The following is a 23122-nucleotide window of genomic DNA, read 5'->3' on the forward strand; positions in this document are numbered from 1 at the left end:
TAGTGGTAAGTTACTATTTATAAGCATCTAGCATCCTGTGCCTACAAGTCCAGCTGGTCTAATAAGAAGGCTAGGCTCAAATGTGCACAGAATGTAGCCTAAGGAATTATCTATTATGGCTGAAAAGCTCAAGTTACTATGTGAGATGTGCCAAGTAAAATGCCTTGAGTTATTCAATAAACTTAGGCCAGGATCCAAAGGAGGAGGAAAACTAACATTGTGAGCCCACTCATTTTTCTCAGAGCCCCCAACCATAGCAAACTGCTTCAGAAAAAGAGGGCAATTTTCAAAAGCAGTTTGTATAGGGGTCAGCTGTGCAAATGAGACAGTAAAGTAAATTCCCCAGGGCTAGCACCAAGCCCCTCATGTGAGCTTAAGTAGCTCTTTGGATTCTGGCCACTACACAGGATAATAATACACATCTCAACTGAAGTAAGCCCTTTAAAAAGTCTTTTGTTAGGGAGTACACACAAAATGTGGCCAGAATAATCTGAAGGCAGTATATTTAATCATCATATAATTTGCTATTATGCCTGTGATCAAACTTAATGTCTAGTCTCTCATTACCTTCATCAATACACCATGTGTTTTTTGATTTCATCTGTGGTTGGGAATCTACTGAAGAGCCATTTAAAGTGTAGAAAATTTCTGATCTGTTTCTATTTCCAGGGTCTGAGAGTGCACCTAAGACACAAACCATGTCATAAAGGAGACAAAGGGGAGGAAAAAAACATAAAAAATGCTGCATTATGGAAAAAAAACAAGCCTTACAATCCTTTAAACCAAGTCTTCCTGCTAAGCTTATTAAGAGTAGGGTCTGTAAAAATGTCATTACCAGAATCTAACTTGTACAACTTTAAGAAAGAAACCTGCCAATCATCTGGTCCAATCTCTGCAACAAAGGTATAACCCCCTCGGCACCCATATTGTTAATGTTCTCAGCTTGCATTTTCAAGCTACACAGAGAGAACCTTTCAAGTTGCAAACAATTAACTGTACCTCTTTAACTTCCTCCATCTCCTATTCAGTGGAACTCTGTTCCCTTTATTACTTGCAGGAACAATTCAAAAATATGAAGCTTTCACTTCAGAATGTTTACTTCCAAAGGAACATACATGGAGGATTTAATTGGCCACTTTAGGTTAGAATTACTTGGCCTTTCTGCTCTTAGAGAAGTAGCTGTCTTTAAGATGCTACAAGGTTTTGTGGGTTTTTTGCTGCAATGGGATGAACACATTTCTTAATGGATCAGCTTCTGATGATTTATCCATATGCCTCCTAAGTGAGAATAAGGTTCACACATTTGATGAAATAGACTCTAGCCCACATAAGTTTCTGCCATAATACATTTGTTAGCCTTTAACATGCTGCAAATTGCAGTAATAACCACTTCTAATGCTTTCCAGAGCAATGGAACGAAGTCCTTTATCCGTTTATAATCTTTATTTGTTAAATTAATATTTCACCTTTCCATCAAAAGATGCTGAAGGTGACTAACAAGAAAAAATACAAAGCTTAAAAACATCCCTTAAAACCAACACACACAACAGCCAGTTGCCGAAACTGCAACTTATATATAACAGTCAACTTATGAGGCTAAATGTTATGTCTGAATAAAAGTGTATTTGCTTCCCAGCAGAAGGTCATCAGAGAAGGACTAGTCAGGCCTCCCTTGGCAAAGAATTCCAGAGTCTAGAAGCAATCACCAAAGTAGCACTCTTTTGAGTTACCAACGGACGTGCTTAAGATGTTGGTAAGACAGAAAGAGGGACCTCTACCAAAGATCTAAAAAAAAAAAAACCAGGCATGCTTGAATAGGAAAATACGGTCTTTCAGGTATCTGGTCCCCAAGTCAAGTAGGGCTTTATATGTAGCAACGAGCACTATGTATTGTGACCAGAAAACAGTCAAGTAACCAGCAAAATTGTTGTAGCATGGGAATTACATGCTCCCTATACCCAGCCCTGTTCAACAGGCTGAGCTGCAGCATTCTGAATCAGCTGATTTCTGAACACTCTTTAAAGGCAGTCACAGGTAGCGGGTTACAGTAATACAAACAATATGTAACTAAGGCATATGTCACTTTGGTCAGAGCCGACTGAAACCAAGCAAAAAGTTCTACTTCCATAGCCAAATGTAGGCTATTCATGCACTCAGTCTGGGGGAAGAGTTTTACAAAACAAGTGCAAGACAGGAAAATCCTCAGAAATGTTTCACAAGATGTACAATCTAACCTCCTTTGTATGCTAGCTACGCAAGCAAATGTAGTATCTTGTCACACATTCCACTTATTGGGGAGCCACTGTTCTACAAAACATGTGGGATCAGTTCTGTGGAAACCCACCTCTGAACCCACAACTCCAAGGGACTGCATGTCAAAATCTCATGTACAAGGACAGTAGAAATACCTGGCATTTTGCTAAATAGTAGTTGAGTAAAAGTACCTGTAGACTTTGGCTTACTATGATTGAATCCTTTGTCACAGCCACTTCTAGATGTAAAGGCAAGTTTGGGAGGTCTCCTGTCTTGAGACACAGCCTCTAAAATAGAGTAGAAGGTTAAGATATCTTACACCACCACACAGTACATAGTATAGATAGCATTAGCTTTAAAGCATCAGTTTAGTACAAAATAGACCTTTAGGATATAAAGCAAGTCACAGTAATACTTGTGAAATCCAGAATTTCTTTCAGGTAGTGACTTAGAGAAAACTAATCAGTTGCAGGAACATTCATATAAGTAGGAACCATAATATGGAAGGCAGCCTCCCTTGGGACACACACAAAATTGTTAAATAAGGATGACTATAGCTATTAATATATACTTTTTTAAACACAATGGGACATCTAGCCTAGCCTTTTTTTCCCCTTCCAAAATCTCAGGGCATAGCTCCGTTTTACTGACACTGAAGCAAAAAAGCTGGATTTGCTCTCACAGAGGTTTTAGAATATGTTTCCTTCCACACTGCACCAATCAATTATGGTGAACCTTGTAAAATGCTGTATTGAGAAATAACACAGCCAAAGAAAAATTTGAAAGTGATCACTGGCTTCATGTTACGGTAAGTTTATTTGCTTCGTATGTGGTTCGGAAGAAGCAAATACCTATCAAACTTAAAAAAGATAAAAAGCCCCCATCAGTGAAACTTTAAAAAAAAAACCTTTTTGCTGGAGATGTGATTGAACAGCAGCATCAACAATAAGAAAAAGATTGAGGAGAAGGAAGCTAGGTATGCATTAAAAAGCAGTAATTGAAATAGAAAATATTGTGCTTTTTGCTAAATTGGACTCCTCACCAAAATAGTATGGTTATAATACATACAAAAGATTGCCATTTACTCTGCATAACATCTGAGGATTTTTAACCATGCCATGTATCCACTAAAGAGTTCAAATGAAATGTGTCTTCATGTTCCATAATCGAAATATAGCTGTTCAATTGCATTTTAACCAAGTTGCCCCTGGGGAATAACTCTATTAAAATACTTTAGTTACTTTCACAAGAGCTCATCTCTAGCCAGACAGTGAAGAAAGCATCTTTTTGAAAGAATGATCTTTCAAGAAAAAATGTCCTTGAAGGTTTCTTTAAGAAAGAAGTAGCAGGAGCAAAGCACCGCCTCAAGTTTGTACAATATGACAATTATGCTTAAAATGGCAATCTGTCTATAGCATCTTCCTTACAGTTAAGAGTCCTATTTCATTTTTTAAAAAACCACTTTGAAGAGTGTGTTGTTTCCAGGTTAATATTTGCTCTCATGTTCTCTAAAGTTCATGTACTGTACATCACAGATCCTGCTGCATCCTATCACTTGAGTAATACACTGCAGTGACCCATCCACCTCAGTTAACTCAAAGCGGTATTAGCTCAAATATAACAGCATTAGTTGCACCTGCAACTTCCTGCTACAGGAAAGAAACTCTCCTCGGACAGCAGCCTGGCCTCCCTTTTAAATTCCAATTCCCCTTTCCCTGGTGAACCTCTAGATTTCTGACACCATCATCTCACAAGACTGCTGTACAAAATTCTAGCCACCCCGGCAGCCTAGCCATGACTTTTTCTGTTTAGTGCAAGGGTCAAAACAAGGCCTGTCCAACAAACTAGCATTATGCTTATTCCTCCCTGTGGTTCAGCTTAGTAGATCCTGGCTGGACAAACCACCAAATCTCTCCCTGTTCAGGGAGGGCATTTGTTAACCCTGCCACACAGTCAAAAAGCCAAGCAGCGAAAGCTTCCATATTGTAGCCCCATATGCAGCATAGAACTGACCATGCAGCAAGAGCTTCTGAACAGAAAATGCAGCACTCTAATAACAGGGAAGAAAGAACAGATTGCCTGTGGCTCCAAGGACTGCTCACAAGTGCCAATTCTTTTGTCAGAGCATATGTGGGCATCGCTGGAACATATTCCTTTGAAGAAAGTGTAAGAAAACAATCCAGTGCACCGTGCCCTTCTGATTAAGCAAATATTACTGCATGAAAAATGCAGAACCACCTGGAAAGGCATTTATGTGCTATTTTCCACTATCTATGTATGGTCCTTAAAATACTGACTGGCAGACACGTAATTATGTAGACTCAGTTATTAGCGGCCCTTTCCCTACCACATGCAATACAGTGGATGCTCGGGTTGAGAACATGATCCGTGCAGGATGCACGTTCGCAACCCACATCTGCGCGCAGGCTGCGTTTCGGCACTTCTGCACATTGTGCGATTTAGCGCTTCTGCGCATGCGCAACCGCTAAAACCCGGAAGTAACCCATTCTGGTTTTTCCGGGTTTCAGCAATCCGTAACCTGAAAAAACGCAACCTGAAGCGGCTGTAACCCAAGGTATGACTGTACTACAATACAGCAGTAAAATTCATCAACTGAGAAAACCCAGTGCCACATTGCAGTGACCATAAGCCTTCAACCTTCAAATTCTAACACCAGGAAAAGGCCATGGAACCACCAATACCAAAATACAGCACTATGTTACTATGGCACATTATAGTGAGAGGGAAAGAAAGGAGATGCATATACAGAAGCATGTAGGAGTCACAGGAGCATATCCAGAAATAAAGCAAGACAAGGCAGCAAAGCGATAATATAACCAATCAATAGTTTAGTGGAGTCCCCACCCCACCCCCATATATGTTTAAGACAAGCAAAATGATTGAATCCTGAGCAACATTAAAACTATGATTAGACGCAAGGATGTGTGCTAAGAACTGGGGTTTGCTCACTTTTCTTTTTTATAGACAAAATATACAAATTGTACCTGGGATAACATCATTGATATGCAAGAGAAGTGTGCTTTCAACACTTGCAAAACTGCAGAGCTGTTGTCCATTGTATCTTCCGTCCCAATTTCCAATTGGATTATCCTAAAAATCGTTTTAAAACACCATTACACGTTGCCCAAGTGAAGATACTCAAGAAACCATCTACATGGTTCAATTAAAGTTCTTGGCTACATGCAGCCCAGACAGGAAGCACGAGCTTTCACAAGAAATGCAAACACTTGCTTTGCAACAACATTTCAAGTGTCACACTTGTAGTGTTGTCATTTCGTCTTCCACATTTAGAGAAACAGATTGCATTCTGCAATGTTGTTTGGTTACAAATGTGCCACAGACACTAATACACTGATGATGGCAACATTGAAACAAAAGCAAAAAACACTCCTCCCAAGTGGTGGGAGAAAAGCCAAGCAAAGTTTGTCAGCAGCAGAGAAGTTCCACGACTGAAGCCAGAAGTTTCACAACGGAAGCCATTCACAACAGGTACATAAATGGCTTTCATGCCTGAAGGATATATTTCATCTCTCTGGCATTAAGAGGCAGCTTCCAGCACTGGGAAGACTTGCCTACTTCCTTAAAGAGCAAGGGTGAACAAGTACATTAAGGTGCAATTTTTTTCATGTTGAATGCCTACTAATATTCTAAGAGTGTAATAGTTCAGTTTCATTCTCTTAATTTCAAGCCTCAGTAAGTCTTCTGGTTTCAAAACACAAGTAGGAGAAAGACGAGGATCAGCATATGTTACTGTAGTGCTTGAGAATTGCACTCAACATACAGAATTACATTACGCCAGAGCCTCGCATTTTCCTTCCAGGCAAAAATTGACGTGGCTGTATTTTCAGAGGAAAACTATAAAAGATCAGTAGTGCCAACCCTGGAACATTATTTAGCAAAGCAGGCTGGTCATTAGAAGCAAGAAAATGGGTATTTTGCCTGGCTAGTGTCAGGTGAGATTTAGTAAGGCCCTGTAAATAAGCCCACATAAGTTACTAGTGCATACAATAAATTTACTAGCCTGCCTAATGCGGATACACATGGGCAATCATTTATGGCTCAGCAAGGGAGAAATAAAACTTTAGTAAAGCTGCACCATCTGATCCCCTGGAGGAGATTCTTTCTTGCCATGCACGATCAGGCAAGTGGCTGTTCCCAAGCCTAACTCAATACATTTTTACCCAATGCTAAAAAAAGCTGCTGGGTGGCAATTATACATAGCAATCGAGAGCCATAAGTAGCTTGCCAATATTCCATCTCTCCCCACCACTATTGCATGTACTTCTATTTAACACACATGCAAAAAGTTAAGAATCAGGTTAATTTCTTACCATGTCCACTCCAACAACGTATCCTAAACTCTCGTTTCCTGGTAAGACATCACAGAATATAACTGTCCCATACTCTATATTCTTTCCTATCTTCACAGAAACCCTGGAGTTGAGCTCCAAAGGAGGAAGTTCTACCTGCATTGAGTCAACTGGAGCTGCATAGTCATTCTCCAGCTCATTGTCATCATCTTCCATCAGCTCTAGTTTGTCTAGTGCAACAAACACTCCACAGTCCTCGTCACATCTGAACAGCTGTTTGCCTTGGTACTGTCCATCAGTAAAACCCTGACCACGGCCTTCTTCCTAGGTTTGCAGGAGAAAAAAACATAGCTCATTAAGAACTGTCATAGGTAAAGGTAAAGGTACCCCTGCCCGTACGGGCCAGTCTTGACAGACTCTGGGGTTGTGCGCCCATCTCACTTAAGAGGCCAGGGGCCAGCGCTGTCCGGAGACACTTCCGGGTCACGTGGCCAGCGTGACATCGCTGCTCTGGGGAGCCAGAGCTGCACACGGAAACGCCGTTTACCTTCCCGCTGGTAAGCGGTCCCTATTTATCTACTTGCACCCGGAGGTGCTTTCGAACTGCTAGGTTGGCAGGCGCTGGGACCGAGCAGCGGGAGCGCACCCCGCCGCAGGGATTCGAACCGCCGACCTTTCGATCGGCAAGTCCTAGGCGCTGAGGCTTTAACCCTTTTAAGAACTGTCATAGGAGTAATTAAAATGTTGGTTTTCGGGGAGACCGAGGTTGAAACCTATGCCTGGTCATGAGGTTCATCCAGATCTTAGGATGGTTGCTCAACACTCTGAGCCCAACCTACCTCACAAGTTAGTTGAGAGGATAAAATGGTGTGGGGATCAATATATTTTGGCCTCTGCTCCTCAGAGGAGAAATAGGATACAAATATACTAAGTAAAAAGCCTCATACTACGCATCTTTTCAGAATGTTTCTACAGCAACACACAGCATCTGTTTGACCCAATGCATAGAGCCTTAGAAGAAGAAAACTTACCAGAAGCTCCACTCCAAAAAATATCCCAGAGAGTGATCTTTCTTGTATTAATGGTCCTCTGAAGCGAACAACTCCAGGATATTTCTCATCTCCTAATCGCAGCTGTACTTTCACCGGTGAGCCAACATCAATGTGGAGACCCTTGCTCAGTCTACCTTTACTTTTAAATATACTGTATCTCTCCTCACAGTTGGTAATTGCCAACAGCAGTTCTGCTCGTTTCTCATCTATATCAACAACTTCTTTTTCATCCACGAAGAGGACCACATGGGGCTGCTCCAAAATCTTGATTCCTATCTGCAATTTTTTGCTTTTTGACGAAGGGTTGCTTCTGGTGTGTCCTCCTGAAGAACGGTCTTGAATGAACTGGCCAATGCTTCCCTTGGGTACTTTCAACAGTTTTTGAGTCTGTTTGTCTACAATGCTGCATTCCTGGAGAAGCAAATAAAATATACGCTCTTCCCAATAGGACATGCTGTCTTTTTTTTTAACTCCACAAACCTAGATTCAATATGGTTCAAGCTTTGTATGAATACAAAGAAGAAACGTTCAAGAAAGCCAAGTTGCCAACATAACTGCCAAGGAATTAGATGCTCCTACTAAAAGGCCCCTGTTCAATTTCCCATAGTGAGTTAATGATTCTTCACCCATGTCCTAATGAGCTAAATCCAGAACAGATGACCTGGACACAAAAATAAAAGATAGTATCAGTGGCAGCTGAAGGATGTCATAGTAAGAACAAAGCAAAAGAAAACAAACCACTTTCAAAAGAAACAACACAGGTTTTTATAGATCTATGACAGCAACCAGCTGGCAAGAGAGAGATACTTGGGTAGCCACAAAGGTCATGCTGAAGATTTCATCTGCATAATAAAACTGACCTAATGCTATATTTGCAGCTTCACCTTCATTGTGACTGGAGATATCAGGTCAATATAATCCTTATTTAAAACTTGAACAAGTGCCCACCTGTTTCTGCTTTGCTACTGCAGACTAGAAGAGTTCCCCCATTTTAAAAAAGAATGAACCCAATATACAGGATTCATTTGTTTATTGTTTTGTAAAGAGACAGACAACAAGAAATATATCACTGCACAGAGGACTACAATGCAAGTTCACAGAAGTACTGCTCAATTTTTTTGCACACAAAAGTAATTCACAATACAGTTTCATGAAAGCAGCAAGTGGATTAACCATTTCCAGAAATAGCTTGGTGGCAGTGAACTCAATAGTCATCCTCAGATTGAGTCAAAAGTTGTTCTTAGTATGACATGTTTCCCAAAGAAGCACAGAACAAAATAAATCAGAGACGAAATACTTAACTATTAGAGATTGAAAAGGGCACCAAAGTTCTTTATAGGTGCCTTCCAGGTGAACTGGCTGTAAAAAGATCCTCTAAGATGAGAATCAAGGGAGGTTTGGATCCCCACCCCCAACTTACAGGACCATTAAACAAACACCACCATGTATAAATAATATACACATGCTTATTTAACTGCTCAGTTTGTCTATGCAACTCTTCCCATGCTGTGCGGGGCTGTTTGCAAAAGTGCTTTCAATTACCTCATGCTTTGCTTTGAAGTCCTAACAGTCAGGGTTTCAAAGGGCAGCATCACCTGCTGTCACTATGGTGTTTGATGAATGACAAGTGGGTGGCTCCATCCACCTGTCAAATTTGGCCCTTCAACTTGCTCCTTCCCCCCAAAATGTCCCTGGGTGGTTGTTTTTTATGTACACACCTAAAGCAAGCTATGTACATAAAAAACAACCACCCAGGGACATTTTGGGGGGAAGGAGCAAGTTGAAGGGCCAAATTTGACGGGACGCAGGTGGCGCTGTGGGTTAAAGCCTCAGCGCCTAGGACTTGCCGATCAAAAGGTCGGCGGTTCGAATCCCTGTGGCGGGGTGCGCTCCCGCTGCTCGGTCCCAGCGCCTGCCAACCTAGCAGTTTGAAAGCACCTCCGGGTGCAAGTAGATAAATAGGGACCGCTTACCAGCGGGAAGGTAAACGGCGTTTCCGTGTGCGGCTCTGGCTCGCCAGATGCAGCTTTGTCACGCTGGCCACGTGACCCGGAAGTGTCTCCGGACAGCGCTGGCCCCTGGCCTCTTAAGTGAGATGGGCGCACAACCCCAGAGTCTGGCAAGACTGGCCCGTACGGGCAGGGGTACCTTTACCTTTACCTAAAGCAAGCTATATGAGGGAAAGTTGGTTATTTGTTACATATGCACCCTCAAACACCTATTTGCCATGGTGGTTAAATGTTACTGCACTGAAGGCTGCAGGATGAGAACAAATGATGAGAAAAGGTCATCACTGTGCTTCTGATTGGCCCAGAAGAATCTGGTGGGGCTGCTGTTGGAAGGAGGATGCTTAATTATGGTCTGATACAGCAAGACATGATACGCCGAAGAATAGATGCTTTTGAATTATAGTGCTGGAGGAGACTCTTGAGAGTCCCATGGACTGCAAGAAGATCAAACCTGTCCATTCTTAAGGAAATCAGCCCTGAGTGCTCACTGGAAGGACAGATCCTGAAGCTGAGGCTCCAGTACTTTGGCCACATCTTGAAAAGAGAAGACTCCCTGGAAAAGACCCTGATGTTGGGAAAGATGGAGGGCACAAGGAGAAGGGGGCGACAGAGGACAAGATGGTTGGATAGTGTTTTCGAGGTTACCAGCATGAGTTTTACCAAACTGCGGGAGGCAGTGGAGGACAGAGGTGCCGGGCGAGCTCTGGTCCATGGGGTCACGAAGAGTCGGACACGACTAAACGACTAAACAACAACAACAGCAAGACAGTTCTTAATCTTTTGACACAAGAAACAGAGAAAATCTAGAGCAGAAATACTACTCAACTGTGTGTTTCTTTCTGAACAGGGAAACTGCCCTACACCACTGTTCCATCTAACTCAATATTGTCCGTACAAAAAATGGGGAACCTGTGCCGCCCCCCATGTTGCTGAACGACAACTCTCATCATCCCTAGCAAGCATGGTCATGCTTACTGGTGCTGATGGGAGTTGTAGATCAGTAACATCTCAAGAGCCAAAGTTCCCCCATCAGTGCTGTAAACTGACTGACTGACCACAGCTATCCATTGTTTAAGACAGAAATATTCCCCAGCTGTACACCAGGTGACAAACCTCGGGTCTTCTGAATGCAAAGTGTGTGCTCTGCCTCTGAACTATGACTTGCTCTCTCTCTTCGTTTGGGGAGCATTTAGGACATATGGGCAGCTCATATTGATGATGAAGTGGTTTAATGAGTACAGTAGACTCTTTCTTTATCGCCCTTGTCTTGTATGTTAGGTTTTTTTAAAAAAATAAATAAATAAATCCACAAGTGACAGGGGGTGGGGGTGGGGTATAAATGAGGCTTTTTGGCAGCTGCAGCTTCACGATAAATTTTTCTCCCATATATAAGTTTAGCAGGCCAGACCTAATGTTTGTTGTATGAAACTGATGAAAGTTTATTTCAGCAGGCATTTGGGAGTGCACAGCAAAGTTACATTTTAATAACCTGGGGTTGTTTCGTTTGCTGGCAATTTGATGCTTATACAGGCTTTACAATGTTATGATTTTTATTCCCTTTTTTTTTTTGTATCATGTTTAATTGTACTGTGGTTTCGTTGTTCTCTTATGCCACATCATACATTAACCAGAGGGCAACCTGACAACAAGAGCATGAAAGCAATAGCCCTCCCTCATTTTATTTATTAGTATCACAATCGTAAATCTACCCTCCTCCTCCCTAAATATGCCTAATTCTATTTTTATTTGTTTATTTTTTAAAAATAATCACTTAGGCAAGCCATCACCACACCTTGTGGGATATAATTCCTCAGACTCTTATTTCCTTAAAAATTTACTGTGTGGCATACACTTTTGCTATTTATTTTTTTAGCTACATTTATAACCTTTCTTTCTCCCCACCCCAAAGAACTCAAGGCAGCAAACATGGCCACCTGTCCATTTTATCCTGTGAGGTAGGTTGGCATGAAAGATGCTCAGTCTCAAGGCCAGCTCTTCAGCTGAGGGCAAAATCAGAGCCCAGGTCTCCCCAGCCCGAGCTGCAACACTAAGGCACCACTGTGGTATAGCAGCATAACTCACTTTTGTATCCAATGAAATATCATTATCAGTGAATGTATAACATGCATGCACATATACATAGGCGCACACCTTCGGAGAGGATGGAAACACTCAGCCCCATAGGCTATAATATTCAAAATTTGTACTGTTTGTGGTACTTCTATGCAAAGCATAGGAGAAGCACAGTGATAGTGCAACATGCCATGATCTGGCCATAACAAAGCATCCAAAGTAGGAATATGTTGCAGCCAGATATTTCTGTGGGAAATGGTTACTGTGATTGTACATGTTTGATTTCTGTGTAGAAATGGTACACACTCTCTGTACCCAATGAATTTCTTGACCTTCAGGGCACATTGTTAAACACTCCTTTGCAGCATCTGTCTGAATCTCTCAACATGATGGACAGCAACTCCCAACATTCCTCACCCTTAGTCAGATTGGTGGGGCTGATGGGAGTTGTAGCCCAACAACATCTGAAGGGCACCATATTGGCTATACCTGCTCTAGAGTGCTGGACTAGAACCTGAAGTCAAGGGTTCAAATCCTCGCTCAGCCATGACTTAACCTACCTCACAGGGTTGTTGTGATGATAGAATGGAGAGTTCCTTGTAGCAAAGGTGGGATGCAAACTAAATAAATAAATCAGGCAAACAGTTCACACATCTTACAAAGAGGGATCTGGACCAGTCCACAAAAGCTGCCACAACAAGTATGTCAGACTTTTGAAGTGAAAAAAGACTCAATTTTGTGGGCTTTCTGCAACACACACAAACATGGTTACCCCCTTGGAACAAGTTAACTATGCATGCTGTATGGAAAAAGCTGTTTGGCAGTTGATATCAGAATTAAATGTAAAAGAATCACCAAAGTAAGATAACTAAATACTGTAGAAGACAGGTGAAAAATACCCACTCCCCCAAAAAAGCACATGAAAATATGAACACATTTGCCAAACTACATAAGAAAAAATAATAAACTACTTCCCCCAAATAAAAATCAAGTAAGAACACAAACAAATATTTGTTGCCAATACTAATACTACTACTACAATGATAATGAAGCAGCAACATCAGTGTGCATGGCACTTTACAAAGTGCAAGAGGGCAGGTCCCTGCCCTGAAGACGCCTCCAATTAAAACTGAGTTTAGCATTTTAATGCTATAATTGTACATTGCCTGAAGCCTGTGTGAACCACTCAGAGGCCTTTGCTGACATGGCGGCCAGCTAATATGCTAAATACAGTACAATTTTTAAAAATTCAACACTACGGAAGGGAAGTGGGAGCTGAGGTATCCAACTAAATTCTTATGCCACTGGTGGTCATTTTCTTCCATGGGTTTAGGCTGAGTAGAACAAGGATTGTCTATAACCAATATTAATTACTTAATAATAATGAGTAGTATTTGTATCCAACTATGTTCTTATTCAGAGCAGATCCACTGAAAGTAATAAACTTGTCAGCAATGTCCATTTTACTTCAATGGATCTGCTCTGAATAAGACTCGGATTGTCTATAACCAACGATGGTGAGGATGATAGGTAGTATTTGTATCCAACTAAGTTCTAGCTCAGAGTAGACTCACTGACATTAATGAACCTATGCCATGTCCACTTACTTCAACAGGACAAGTCTGAACAGGACAAAGATCGTCTACAAGCAATAATAATTTGATTGTAATATATAATATCCACACCCAACTATTCAATTCCAGGTCAGAATGGACCCACTGAAATTAACAAACCTAAGGCAGTGATAGGGACGCGGGTGGTGCTGTGGGTTAAACCACAGAGCCTAGGATATGCTGATCAGAAAGTCGGCGGTTCAAATCCCCGCGACAGGGTGAGCTCCCGTTATTCGGTCCCTGTTTCTGCCAACCTAGAAGTTCGAAAGCACCTCAAAGTGCAAGTAGATAAATAGGTACCGCTCCGGCGGGAAGGTAAATAGCGTTTCTGTGCGCTGCTCTGGTTCACCAGAAGCGGCTTAGTCATGCTGGCCACATGACACGGAAGCTGTACGCCGGCTCCCTCGGCCAATAAAGCAAGATGAGCGCCACAACCCCAGAGTCGGCCACGACTGGACCTAATGGTCAGGGGTCCCTTTACCCTTTTAAGGCAGTCATGGCCACTTACTTCAATGGGCCTCCTTCTGAGTAAAACTAGGCTAGTCTACATCCAATAATGATTTTATACTGGTAACAATAAAATAATAATAATGGCCAGTACTGTAGAGTATATGTACCCAACCACTCTCTATTCCAGAGAAGACTCCCTGAAATCAATGAACCTGCTATGCCAACCATGGCCATTTATGGTCTAGTGCTAGGCCGAGTAGGATTAAGATCGTCTAACTAAGCCAATAATAATTTTATGGTCATCATCAACAGCATCACGGGTAAACATTTGCACTTGGCTAAAATTCAAGCTCAGAGGCTGGTCCAGAGCGGGAGTTCGCAAGCCCCTCTGCCAGCCGCGTCCAATGCGCCTACGCTGAGTTGGACCAACATTGGCCCGTAACTAAGAATACAGTAATAAGGTTAATATAGAAAGCGAAAGGAAATATGAAGGGGGAGGCAGCGCAGGTATTCCCTCCCTCCCTTCCGGGACCCGCAATGGGCGCTCCATTACGCTCCTTTTCCGCGAATGCTACTCGCCGCCGGAGCCCCACCCCAGAAGAGGCTGCAATCGTCTCCCCGCCGCCGCCGCCACCCCAACCACTGCTCCGCCTCCGGCCCAGCGGCGCTGCCGGCATTACCATCCTCCTGCTGCTCCCTCGCGGCTCAGGCCGCAGCCGCCGCCGCTGCCCCTCCCGTCTCCCCGCCGCCGCCTCAGGGGTTCCTCCTCACCCGCCGCCTCCGCCTCCTCCACCTCCTCGCCTTCCCCATCATCGTCCCCTCAGAGACGCAGGCAGCGGCTTCAAGGCGCGCACCCTACCCTGCTCTTGCCACCGCTGATGCTGCCATTCCAGCTCTCCCTTCCGCCTCCTGGCCGCTCGCCGCCGCTTCTTCCTGCCTATTGGCTGCCTGGCCCAAGCCAACCCCCGCCCCCTGCTCTCCTCCGACGGAGGGAATTTCCAAGGCCAAGCTTGGTTGCAGGCGCAGCAAAATTAATAAATAAAACCAAAGAGTCCCCTCGGATTGGCTGAGCAGGCGGGTTCCTGCCTGCTCAGTGGTTGTTTGGGAAGAAGGCGGGTGCATCTCTCTCACCTATAAGCGGAGAGATTGCGCTGGTTAAATTGGCTGAATCATCCGTGCTCCCGCCTACGTCCCTTTGCCATTTGTCGTTGTTAGAGCGGCGGGGGTGGGGAGTGGGGAGCTAAGGGTGGGTTTTAATTGGATAAAATGTGGCCTAGCCCCCGCTAGCGATTGGCTGCAGTATGGAGGCATAGAAAGCCTTTCAGTACGTAAAGGGCATGGCTGGTGGGTTCCGTCTGTTCCGTTTCTCCAGCTGGACTTACTGCGGGTTTCTTGATGGACAGGCAGGAAAACAGATTGCTATTTATTTGTTCCAGTTCCAAACTTTAAAAGAAAAGAAAAAAGCAGAGAGATTGATTTAAAAAATGAAGTTTGCAGATATTCTTTTTAATTTAAAAACTGCATTTAAAACTCTTTACATCTGAACATCAGTACAGTGGTACCTCGGGTTAAGTATTTAATTCGTTCCGGAGGTCCGTACTTAACCTGAAACTGTTCTTAACCTAAATCACCGCTTTAACTAATGGGGCCTCCTGCTGCTGCCGCGCCGCGGGAGCATGATTTCTGTTCTCATCCTGAAGCAAAGTTCTTAACCTGAAGCACTATTTCTGGGTTAGCGGAGTCTGTAACCTGAAGCGTATGTAACCTGAAGCATATGTAACCCAAGGTACCACTGTACTTTAAAAGAACGAGCCAAGTAGCCTAATACTGAGAGTTTTTTTAAAAAAAACACACAACCTAATAAATTGATTTGTCATGCCTCTGCATGCCCAGGTTTCCTTCCCACAGCCCATCTCTCAACCCTAGACAATGTGACACACTGCAAAGGGCTGTAGCTGAAAGGTAGAGCATCTGCTTTGCATGCAGAAGATCCCAGGTACCATACTTGTGATTGCTAGGTGAGTCTGAGAGAGAACAGTGCCTTAAAACCCAGGAGATCGACTGCCAGTCATTGGTGACAGTACTGAACTGGAGAGAGCAATGGAGTTTAAGAAGTAAGGCACATTTATTAACTTCAGCTAGAAAAGGGATAGCCAGAACTTGGAAAACCTTGCAATTAATGAATATTGTTCACTGTTCCAGCAAACAGCCACCGTGGCGTAGCGTGGGTTGTTAGCACCCGGGGCAAGGCAAGTAATTTGCGCCCCCTGGTTGCTGACCTTGAGCCAGACATCCTGGAAAGTGAAGTCAAATGGGCCTTAGAAAGCACTGCAAATAACAAGGCCAGTGGAAGTGATGGTATTCCAGCTGAACTATTTAAAATTTTAAAAGATGGTGCTACACTCAATATGCCAGAAAGTTTGGAAAACTCAGCAGTGCCCAGAAGATTGGAGAAGATCAGTCTACATCCCAATCCCAAAGAAGGGCAGTGCCAAAGAATGCTCCAACTACCGCACAATTGCACTCATTTCACACGCTAGCAAGGTTATGCTTAAAATTCTACAAGGAAGGCTCAAGCAGTATGTGGACCGAGAACTCCCAGAAGTGCAAGCTGGATTTAGAAGAGGCAGAGGAACCAGAGACCAAATTGCAAACATGCGCTGGATTATGGAGAAAGCTAGAGAGTTCCAGAAAGACATCTACTTCTGCTTCATTGACTATGCAAAAGCCTTTGACTGTGTCGACCACGGCAAACTATGGCAAGTTCTTAAAGAAATGGGAGTGCCAGATCACCTCATCTGTCTCCTGAGAAATCTCTATGTGGGACAAGAAGCTACAGTTAGAACTGGATATGGAACAACTGATTGGTTCAAAATTGGGAAAGGAGTACGACAAGGCTGTATTTTGTCTCCCTGCTTATTTAACTTATATGCAGAATTCATCATGCGAAAGGCTGGGCTGGATGAATCCCTAGCCGGAATTAAGATTGCCGGAAGAAATATCAACAACCTCAGATATGCAGATGACACAACCTTGATGGCAGAAAGTGAGGAGGAATTAAAGAACCTTTTAATGCGGGTGAAAGAGGAGAGCGCAAAATATGGTCTGAAGCTCAACATCAAAAAAACGAAGATCATGGCCACTGGTCCCATCACCTTCTGGCAAATAGAAGGGGAAGAAATGGAGGTAGTGAGAGATTTTACTTTCTTGGGCTCAATGATCACTGCAGATGGTGACAGCAGCCACGAAATTAAAAGACGCCTGCTTCTTGGGAGAAGGGCAATGACAGGCCTAGACAGCATCTTGAGAAGTAGAGACATCACCTTGCCAACAAAGGTTCGTATAGTTAAAGCTATGGTTTTCCCAGTAGTGATGTATGGAAGTGAGAGCTGGACCATAAAGAAGGCTGATCGCCGAAGAATTGATGCTTTTGAATTACGGTGCTGGAGGAGACTCTTGAGAGTCCCATGGACTGCAAGAAGATCAAACCTCTCCATACTGAAGGAAATCAACCCTGAGTGCTCACTGGAAGGACAGATTGTGAAGCTGAGGCTCCAGTACTTTGGCCACCTCATGAGAAGAGAAGACTCCCTGGAGAAGACCCTGATGTTGGGAAAGATGGAGGGCACAAGGAGAAGGGGACGGCAGAGGACGAGATGGTTGGATAGTGTTTTCGAGGTTACCAGCATGAGTTTGACCAAACTGCGGGAGGCAGTGGAGGACAGAGGTGCCTGGCGTTCTCTGGTCCATGGGGTCACGAAGAGTCGGACACGACTAAACGACTAAACAACAACAACAACAACAACCCTAACCCCCAGATGTTGCACCCGGTGCGGCCGGTCCCCCCCTGCACCCCCCCATGCTACGCCACTGAACAGCCATAATGGAAAAGTTGTCACAAAAACTGGAGGTGGCAAAGGGAGAGAAAAAACAATATCATTTTTACACTGTATGATTTCATTAAATATACAGATGAAACAACACATGGATGAGAAATTCCTACAACTGACATTGCAATATGGTGTAAATAAGCAGGCAATACTCTTTAGTTCAGGATGCAGGTGGCGCTGTGGGTTAAACGCCTAGGACTTGCTGATCAGAAGGTCGGCAGTTCGAATCCCCGTAATGGGGTGAGCTCCCGTTGCTCGGTCCCAGCTCCTGCCAACCTAGCAGTTCGAAAGCACCTCAAAGTGCAAGTAGATAAATAGGTGGGAAGGTAAATGGCATTTCCGTGCGCTGCTCTGGTTCGCCAGAAGTGGCTTAGTCATGCTGGCCACATGACCCGGAAGCAGTACGCCAGCTCCCTCGGCCAATAAAGTGAGATGAGCGCCGCAACCCCAGAGTTGGTCATGACTGGACCTAATGGTCAGGGGTCCCTTTACCTTTACTCTTTAGTTCACTCTTATTATCTTGTGCTTTCAGAGTTGATTTATTGAGGAATCCACTGAAGTGGTTTACTGTAATCATCTCATTATTATGTATTGCAAAATAATATGTTCAGTATTTTATTCCCACCCCAGTGATCCATTTTCTGTCAATGTCATGTTTTATGATTTGTGTACAATTCTGTAACAGAAAAATAAAAACAGAAGAGCAATGGTGTAACCCACTGTAAGGCAGCTTCCTATGTTCAAATGAACAGCTGTCTCCCAAGAAATGTTTTGCATGAAAAAAAATCAGTTCTTGGCATCCGCAGGTAGGACTAGGAAAAGACACCTATGTGAACCCCAGAAAGCTGCTCCTGCAAGTCCCAGTACTGAGGGCATTTCCAGACTGCTGCTGTTCTGCAGATGGCATTCAATCACATACCAGCAAGTTCACATTGTGCAACTGGAGTTGATTTTGAGCTTTCCTTGCACAACCAACCTGCTTCCCCTATTTATTTATTTTTTGAATGACTTTTGCAATAAGGAAAGTGATGGAAAGATTTACTGGAAAGTGTGGGGTGACATTTGCTTAACACAAATGTGATCTAAACAAATCAGGATGAATGCTTGAAAAATAGCTGGTGCTGCCTAACCTCCCTGAGAACTTTGTGCAAGCAAATCAGGGCAATTTTTCAGTAAACAGATTGTCTAGAGGAGACTTCAATGAACCAATGGTCTGGCTCCCTATGTTTCCTAGGTCTCTATGTCCTGCTGACCATCACAATAGGAGGGGTGTCACCTAGAGAGGCCCGGAGGGCTGCCTTTGGCCCCAAGGCCAGAAGTTCCCCTTCACAGTGGCGTAGCGTGGGGGGTGCAGGGGGGGCCGGCCGCACCGGGCGCAACATCTGGGGGGGGGCGCACTAATCTAGTGGAAGAGACTTGAGTGCTAAAATCCACAGGTTAGGGGGCGCAAATTACTTGCCTTGCCCCGGGTGCTGACAACCCACGCTACGCCACTGCCCCTTCACCCTACTTTAGGTTGATTAAATTGCAGTTTAAAATATCCCTGAGAAGCACAATCTTCTGCATGTTTACTCAGAACAGCATCCCCGCTCAGTTCTGTGAATTTTACTCCTAGGAAAGCATGTTGGCCAAAGTATTTCTATCTTTGACATAATGAACAGCTGGCAAGACTAGGTGGGTCAATGCAACTTAGATTTGAGATAATGAGTTTTATACTATATTTCAAAGAGCAAAAATCTGGACAAAAAGTTATTGATCTTTTCATTGTTCATCTTCCATCATGGTCTTTCAACACTTCCATCATGCATGGGCTGCCATACGTCCGGATTTTCCTGGACATTCACTGAATTTCCACCAGGATGCTGTTTACGAGGGCTGAATACCAGCTATGTCTGGGAAATTCCAGATGTATGGCAACCCTAGATATTGTTACCTTTTTAGTTCAGCTACAGCCATGTTGATTTTCAAGGTGAGAGCACAGTAGATTTGAAACCCCTACCTATTAACTGATAAGTATGGCCCGAGTGGGACACTTTAAATCCAGGCTTGGACACTTAATCACTAGCAGTTAAATATACCACTTTTTGACCATTGAAGTGTGCTTCACTGGCTCTCAGGCAGAAATCCTTGCTGAGTCAAGTGTGTAGCTCTCCGTGGTCGTCCATTGCAGTTATGTGAGCAGAGCAGGGAAGTGATTAATAGCAACTGCATTGCTACAATTAAAAAAACCAACCCACATAATAAAAATAAATATTTATTAGTTGTCTCAAAGCAACTTACACAATAAAAATAGAAAGAGCAAGGGTGTTGAGATCAAACATAAAGACAGCAATAAACTCATCCAAAAATATGACTCATGGGTGAGGACTCTGAAAAATGAGTGGAAATGTGACCCACTTGGGCAGGAGCTGAAAAACAAACAAAATCATGGGTCACATTTTTGCTCATTATTTGAAGTCCTGGTTGATGGGCCACATTTTGGGGAAACCTGTCCTGCAAGCACCAACTGGCAGCAGCATGTAGAAAGAGGCTGCAGTTTGCACTAGTATGCCACCAGATGGCAGCTGTGGGCAAAAAGAGGCTGTAACACCAGGCGGCAGCAGCATGTAAATAGAGAAAGCAATTTTGCAATACAGTGGTACCTCGGGTTACATATGCTTCAGGTTACAGACTCCACTAATCCAGAAATAGTACCTCGGGTTAAGAACTTTGCTTCAGGATGAGAACAGAAATTGTGCTCCGGCGGCGTGGCAGCAGCAGGAGGCCCCATTAGCTAAAGTGGTGCTTCAGGTTAAGAACAGTTTCAGATTAAGAACGGACCTCCGGAACGAATTAAGTACATAACCAGAGGTACCACTGTACTGTACAGTAATGGGTCAGCAGTAGTAGGTAAAAAGAGGCTGCATTTACAACATTTTGTCACTAGATGGTAGCAGAATGTAAGTTCAGGAGAAAGCAGGTATTTTACCCACTTAACAGAAAGAGGGAGAGGGAAAATGTCAGAGAGGAAAAGGCTGTGGTTACTGTCACACAGGAATTTGGTGTCCTCCAAGTTAAGCTGTCATGTATCTTCCAGGCATCCTCTTCAAAGAAAAAAGGGAACTTCAGATGTCTACCTGAGAAACGTGAGGGACCTGAGCAACTGAGTCTGGATCCTGAAAAAATTCATAGCTGCCTTTCCCACCACCATCAGGTATCCAGAATGGACTTTGTAAGAAGCTGACTATCTTCATTGCTTCCTTGAGAGTAAACCAGACCAACTAGGGTGTAGTAAATGGGCTAGCATTAGTAGATTTTTAGAGCCGCAGTTCTTTGGCCTATTTTGCATTCTGTTTTGAACTTTTCCCTGCTTTTCCTCGTTTTTTTTTTTTTTTTAATAACATTTCCTGATTGAAGCGCTGAAGTGTGTGTGATTGCCAACCTTGGGGTTAGACGCTTGGCATTCATGCTGCTGGAAGTTTAGGATCAGAGTTGTAAGAGACCAGCATGCTCTTCTGGGATCTGGGTGAGACCCAAGGAGTGTGGGCTGCCTTTACACTCTTACTACATAGGATAAAGCAGCTCTCCTTTCTCCAGCAATTTGTGTGTCCATTGGACAGAGGAATGGGCAGAGGTAGAGCATGTCCAGCAAGGCTAAAGGTAAAGGTAAAGGGACCCCTGACCATTAGGTTCAGTCATGGCTGACTCTGGGGTTGGGGTGCTCATCTCACTTTATTGGCCAAGGGAGCCGGCATACAGCTTCCGGGTCATGTGGCCAGCATGACTGAGCTGCTTCTGGCGAACCAGAGCAGTGCACGGAAACGCCGTTTACCTTCCCGCCAGAGCAGTACCTATTTAGCGACTTGCACTTTGACGTGCTTTCAAACTGCTAGGTTGGCTAGTAGCCATTAATTGGAGGTTGCTTTGGGATTTCTTTATTTTTATGAATTGGATGTGTTTCTGGTAATTGTGTGTTTCATTGTGTACAACTCTTGGAGACCTTTTTGCATAACAACCATCTAACAGATTTAATAAATGTTCCTTATAATTTTTAGTTGATTGCAAACATATTTGATCAATTCATTGGCTAAACCAGGTTGCATTCCTAGTTAAGAACCTGAACAAGACACCACAAGACTTCACCAGGTTTTCTGAGCTGCAGGGGGAAGGTCACTGCCCCTCATTTTCCTTTATGTCCTCACAAAAGGCATTTTCCCTCTGGGCACAGAAGAGAAGATTCTCTAAGGAGGAAAGTCATTCCATAAAATGATGAGGCATGCAGCAGAATGGGTCATAAAATATCCTCTTGAAAGGTTTCTGTAGGAAACTTTATCCAGCATTGATCCAGCCAAGCTTCTGTCTTCCCTTAGAAGAAAAACAGAAAGCTGCCTTTATACTGAATCAGAACGTTGGTCCATCTAGTTCAGTGTTGTCTACACTGACTGGCAGCTCTACTGCTGAGCTGCAGCCCTTTTCTTAGGCTTATCTTTAAATGTACCCAGCATCAAACAGCCCTCCAAATAGAGATGTCTTCCCATGGAGGAGTGTCCTCTGCAAAGTAGGGCACACGGCCACCCTAGCCATCAGTGAGCAGTGGGTCCTTGGGCAGCCCCCTCCTGTCTGCCTTCTTACTTACACCCAATCTGGGAGGCACCACTACCTGTCAGCTTCCTCCTCCTCCTAGTATTGCCCTCATAGAACTCAGCAGGGAGGATAGAAACAAAACTGGAATTAAGTGGTTCTGCCTCTCATTTGTTCTGGTGCCACCTACTGTTCAGCTCCCTGCCTGCCACCCTACCAGCCTCAATGGGCACCAGCCACCACTGGAAGGGTCCTTGGTTGGAGAAAAGGTAAAGGATCCCTGGACAGTTAAGTTCAGTCAAATTTGACAATGGGGTGTGGCGCTCATCTCTGCTTTCAGGCCGATGGAGCCAACATTTGTCCACAGACAGCTTTCTGGGTCATGTGGCCAGCATGACTAAACCACTTCTGGTGCAACGGAACACAGTGACAGAAGCCAGAGCTCACAGAAATGCTGTTTACCTTCCCACCACAGCGGTTCCTATTTATCTACATTCACTGGTATGCTTTCAGACTGCTAGGTTGGCAGGAGCTGGGACAAAGCAAAGTGGATGCCTGACATCCACCTCATTTATAAATGAATCATCTGCATACAAATGGATTGTATTTGCAAGGAGGTCATCGACACAAAATGTGGCAGTGGGGCATAATGCTGTTCAGGATTTCATCCTTCCATTCCATTCCATTTCTCACCACCATTTCTCATTGCCCTGCCCCAACAGTCCATCAGCATGGAGGCTACTGAGCATGCTCAGTCCTCATTGGGCTATTGTTCCTGCCCCCAACCTTTCCTAAAGGTTATATGTATGTTTACATAAATCTGGAATTTCTGCAAGCTTGCTGATAACTTCTTTCTTCTGTGCAAATGCTGCTGATTTTATTTGCATTTAT

General features: G+C 43.8%; 1 protein-coding gene across 16 annotated transcripts in view; it reads right to left on the bottom strand.

The window, feature by feature from the left end:
- The window catches only part of CYLD (CYLD lysine 63 deubiquitinase), a 35455-nt gene extending 20702 nt beyond the window's left edge, over positions 1-14753 (bottom strand). For 2 of the 16 annotated variants that reach the window (XR_014567500.1, XM_083752921.1), the window contains exons 1-6: positions 14641-14753; positions 7616-8297; positions 6741-6908; positions 5259-5364; positions 2445-2540; positions 568-684 (exon numbers count right to left, since the gene is read on the bottom strand). Coding sequence is in view for 9 of the 16 variants with exons in the window: in XM_083752921.1 (XP_083609047.1) it covers positions 568-684; positions 2445-2540; positions 5259-5364; positions 6741-6908; positions 7616-8089 (961 nt within the window). In the remaining 7 variants the exon portion in view is untranslated. Of the gene's footprint in view, positions 1-567; positions 685-2444; positions 2541-5258; positions 5365-6605; positions 6909-7615; positions 8298-14461 lie in introns of all 16 variants that reach the window. The other 14 variants (XR_014567501.1, XM_083752924.1, XR_014567502.1 and 11 more) reach the window with 9 other exon arrangements.
- Between the last annotated feature and the right edge of the window lie 8369 nt (positions 14754-23122).

The sequence above is a fragment of the Podarcis gaigeae genome (genome assembly GCF_964106915.1).
Source record: "Podarcis gaigeae genome assembly, chromosome: 8".
NCBI lineage: Eukaryota > Metazoa > Chordata > Lepidosauria > Squamata > Lacertidae > Podarcis > Podarcis gaigeae.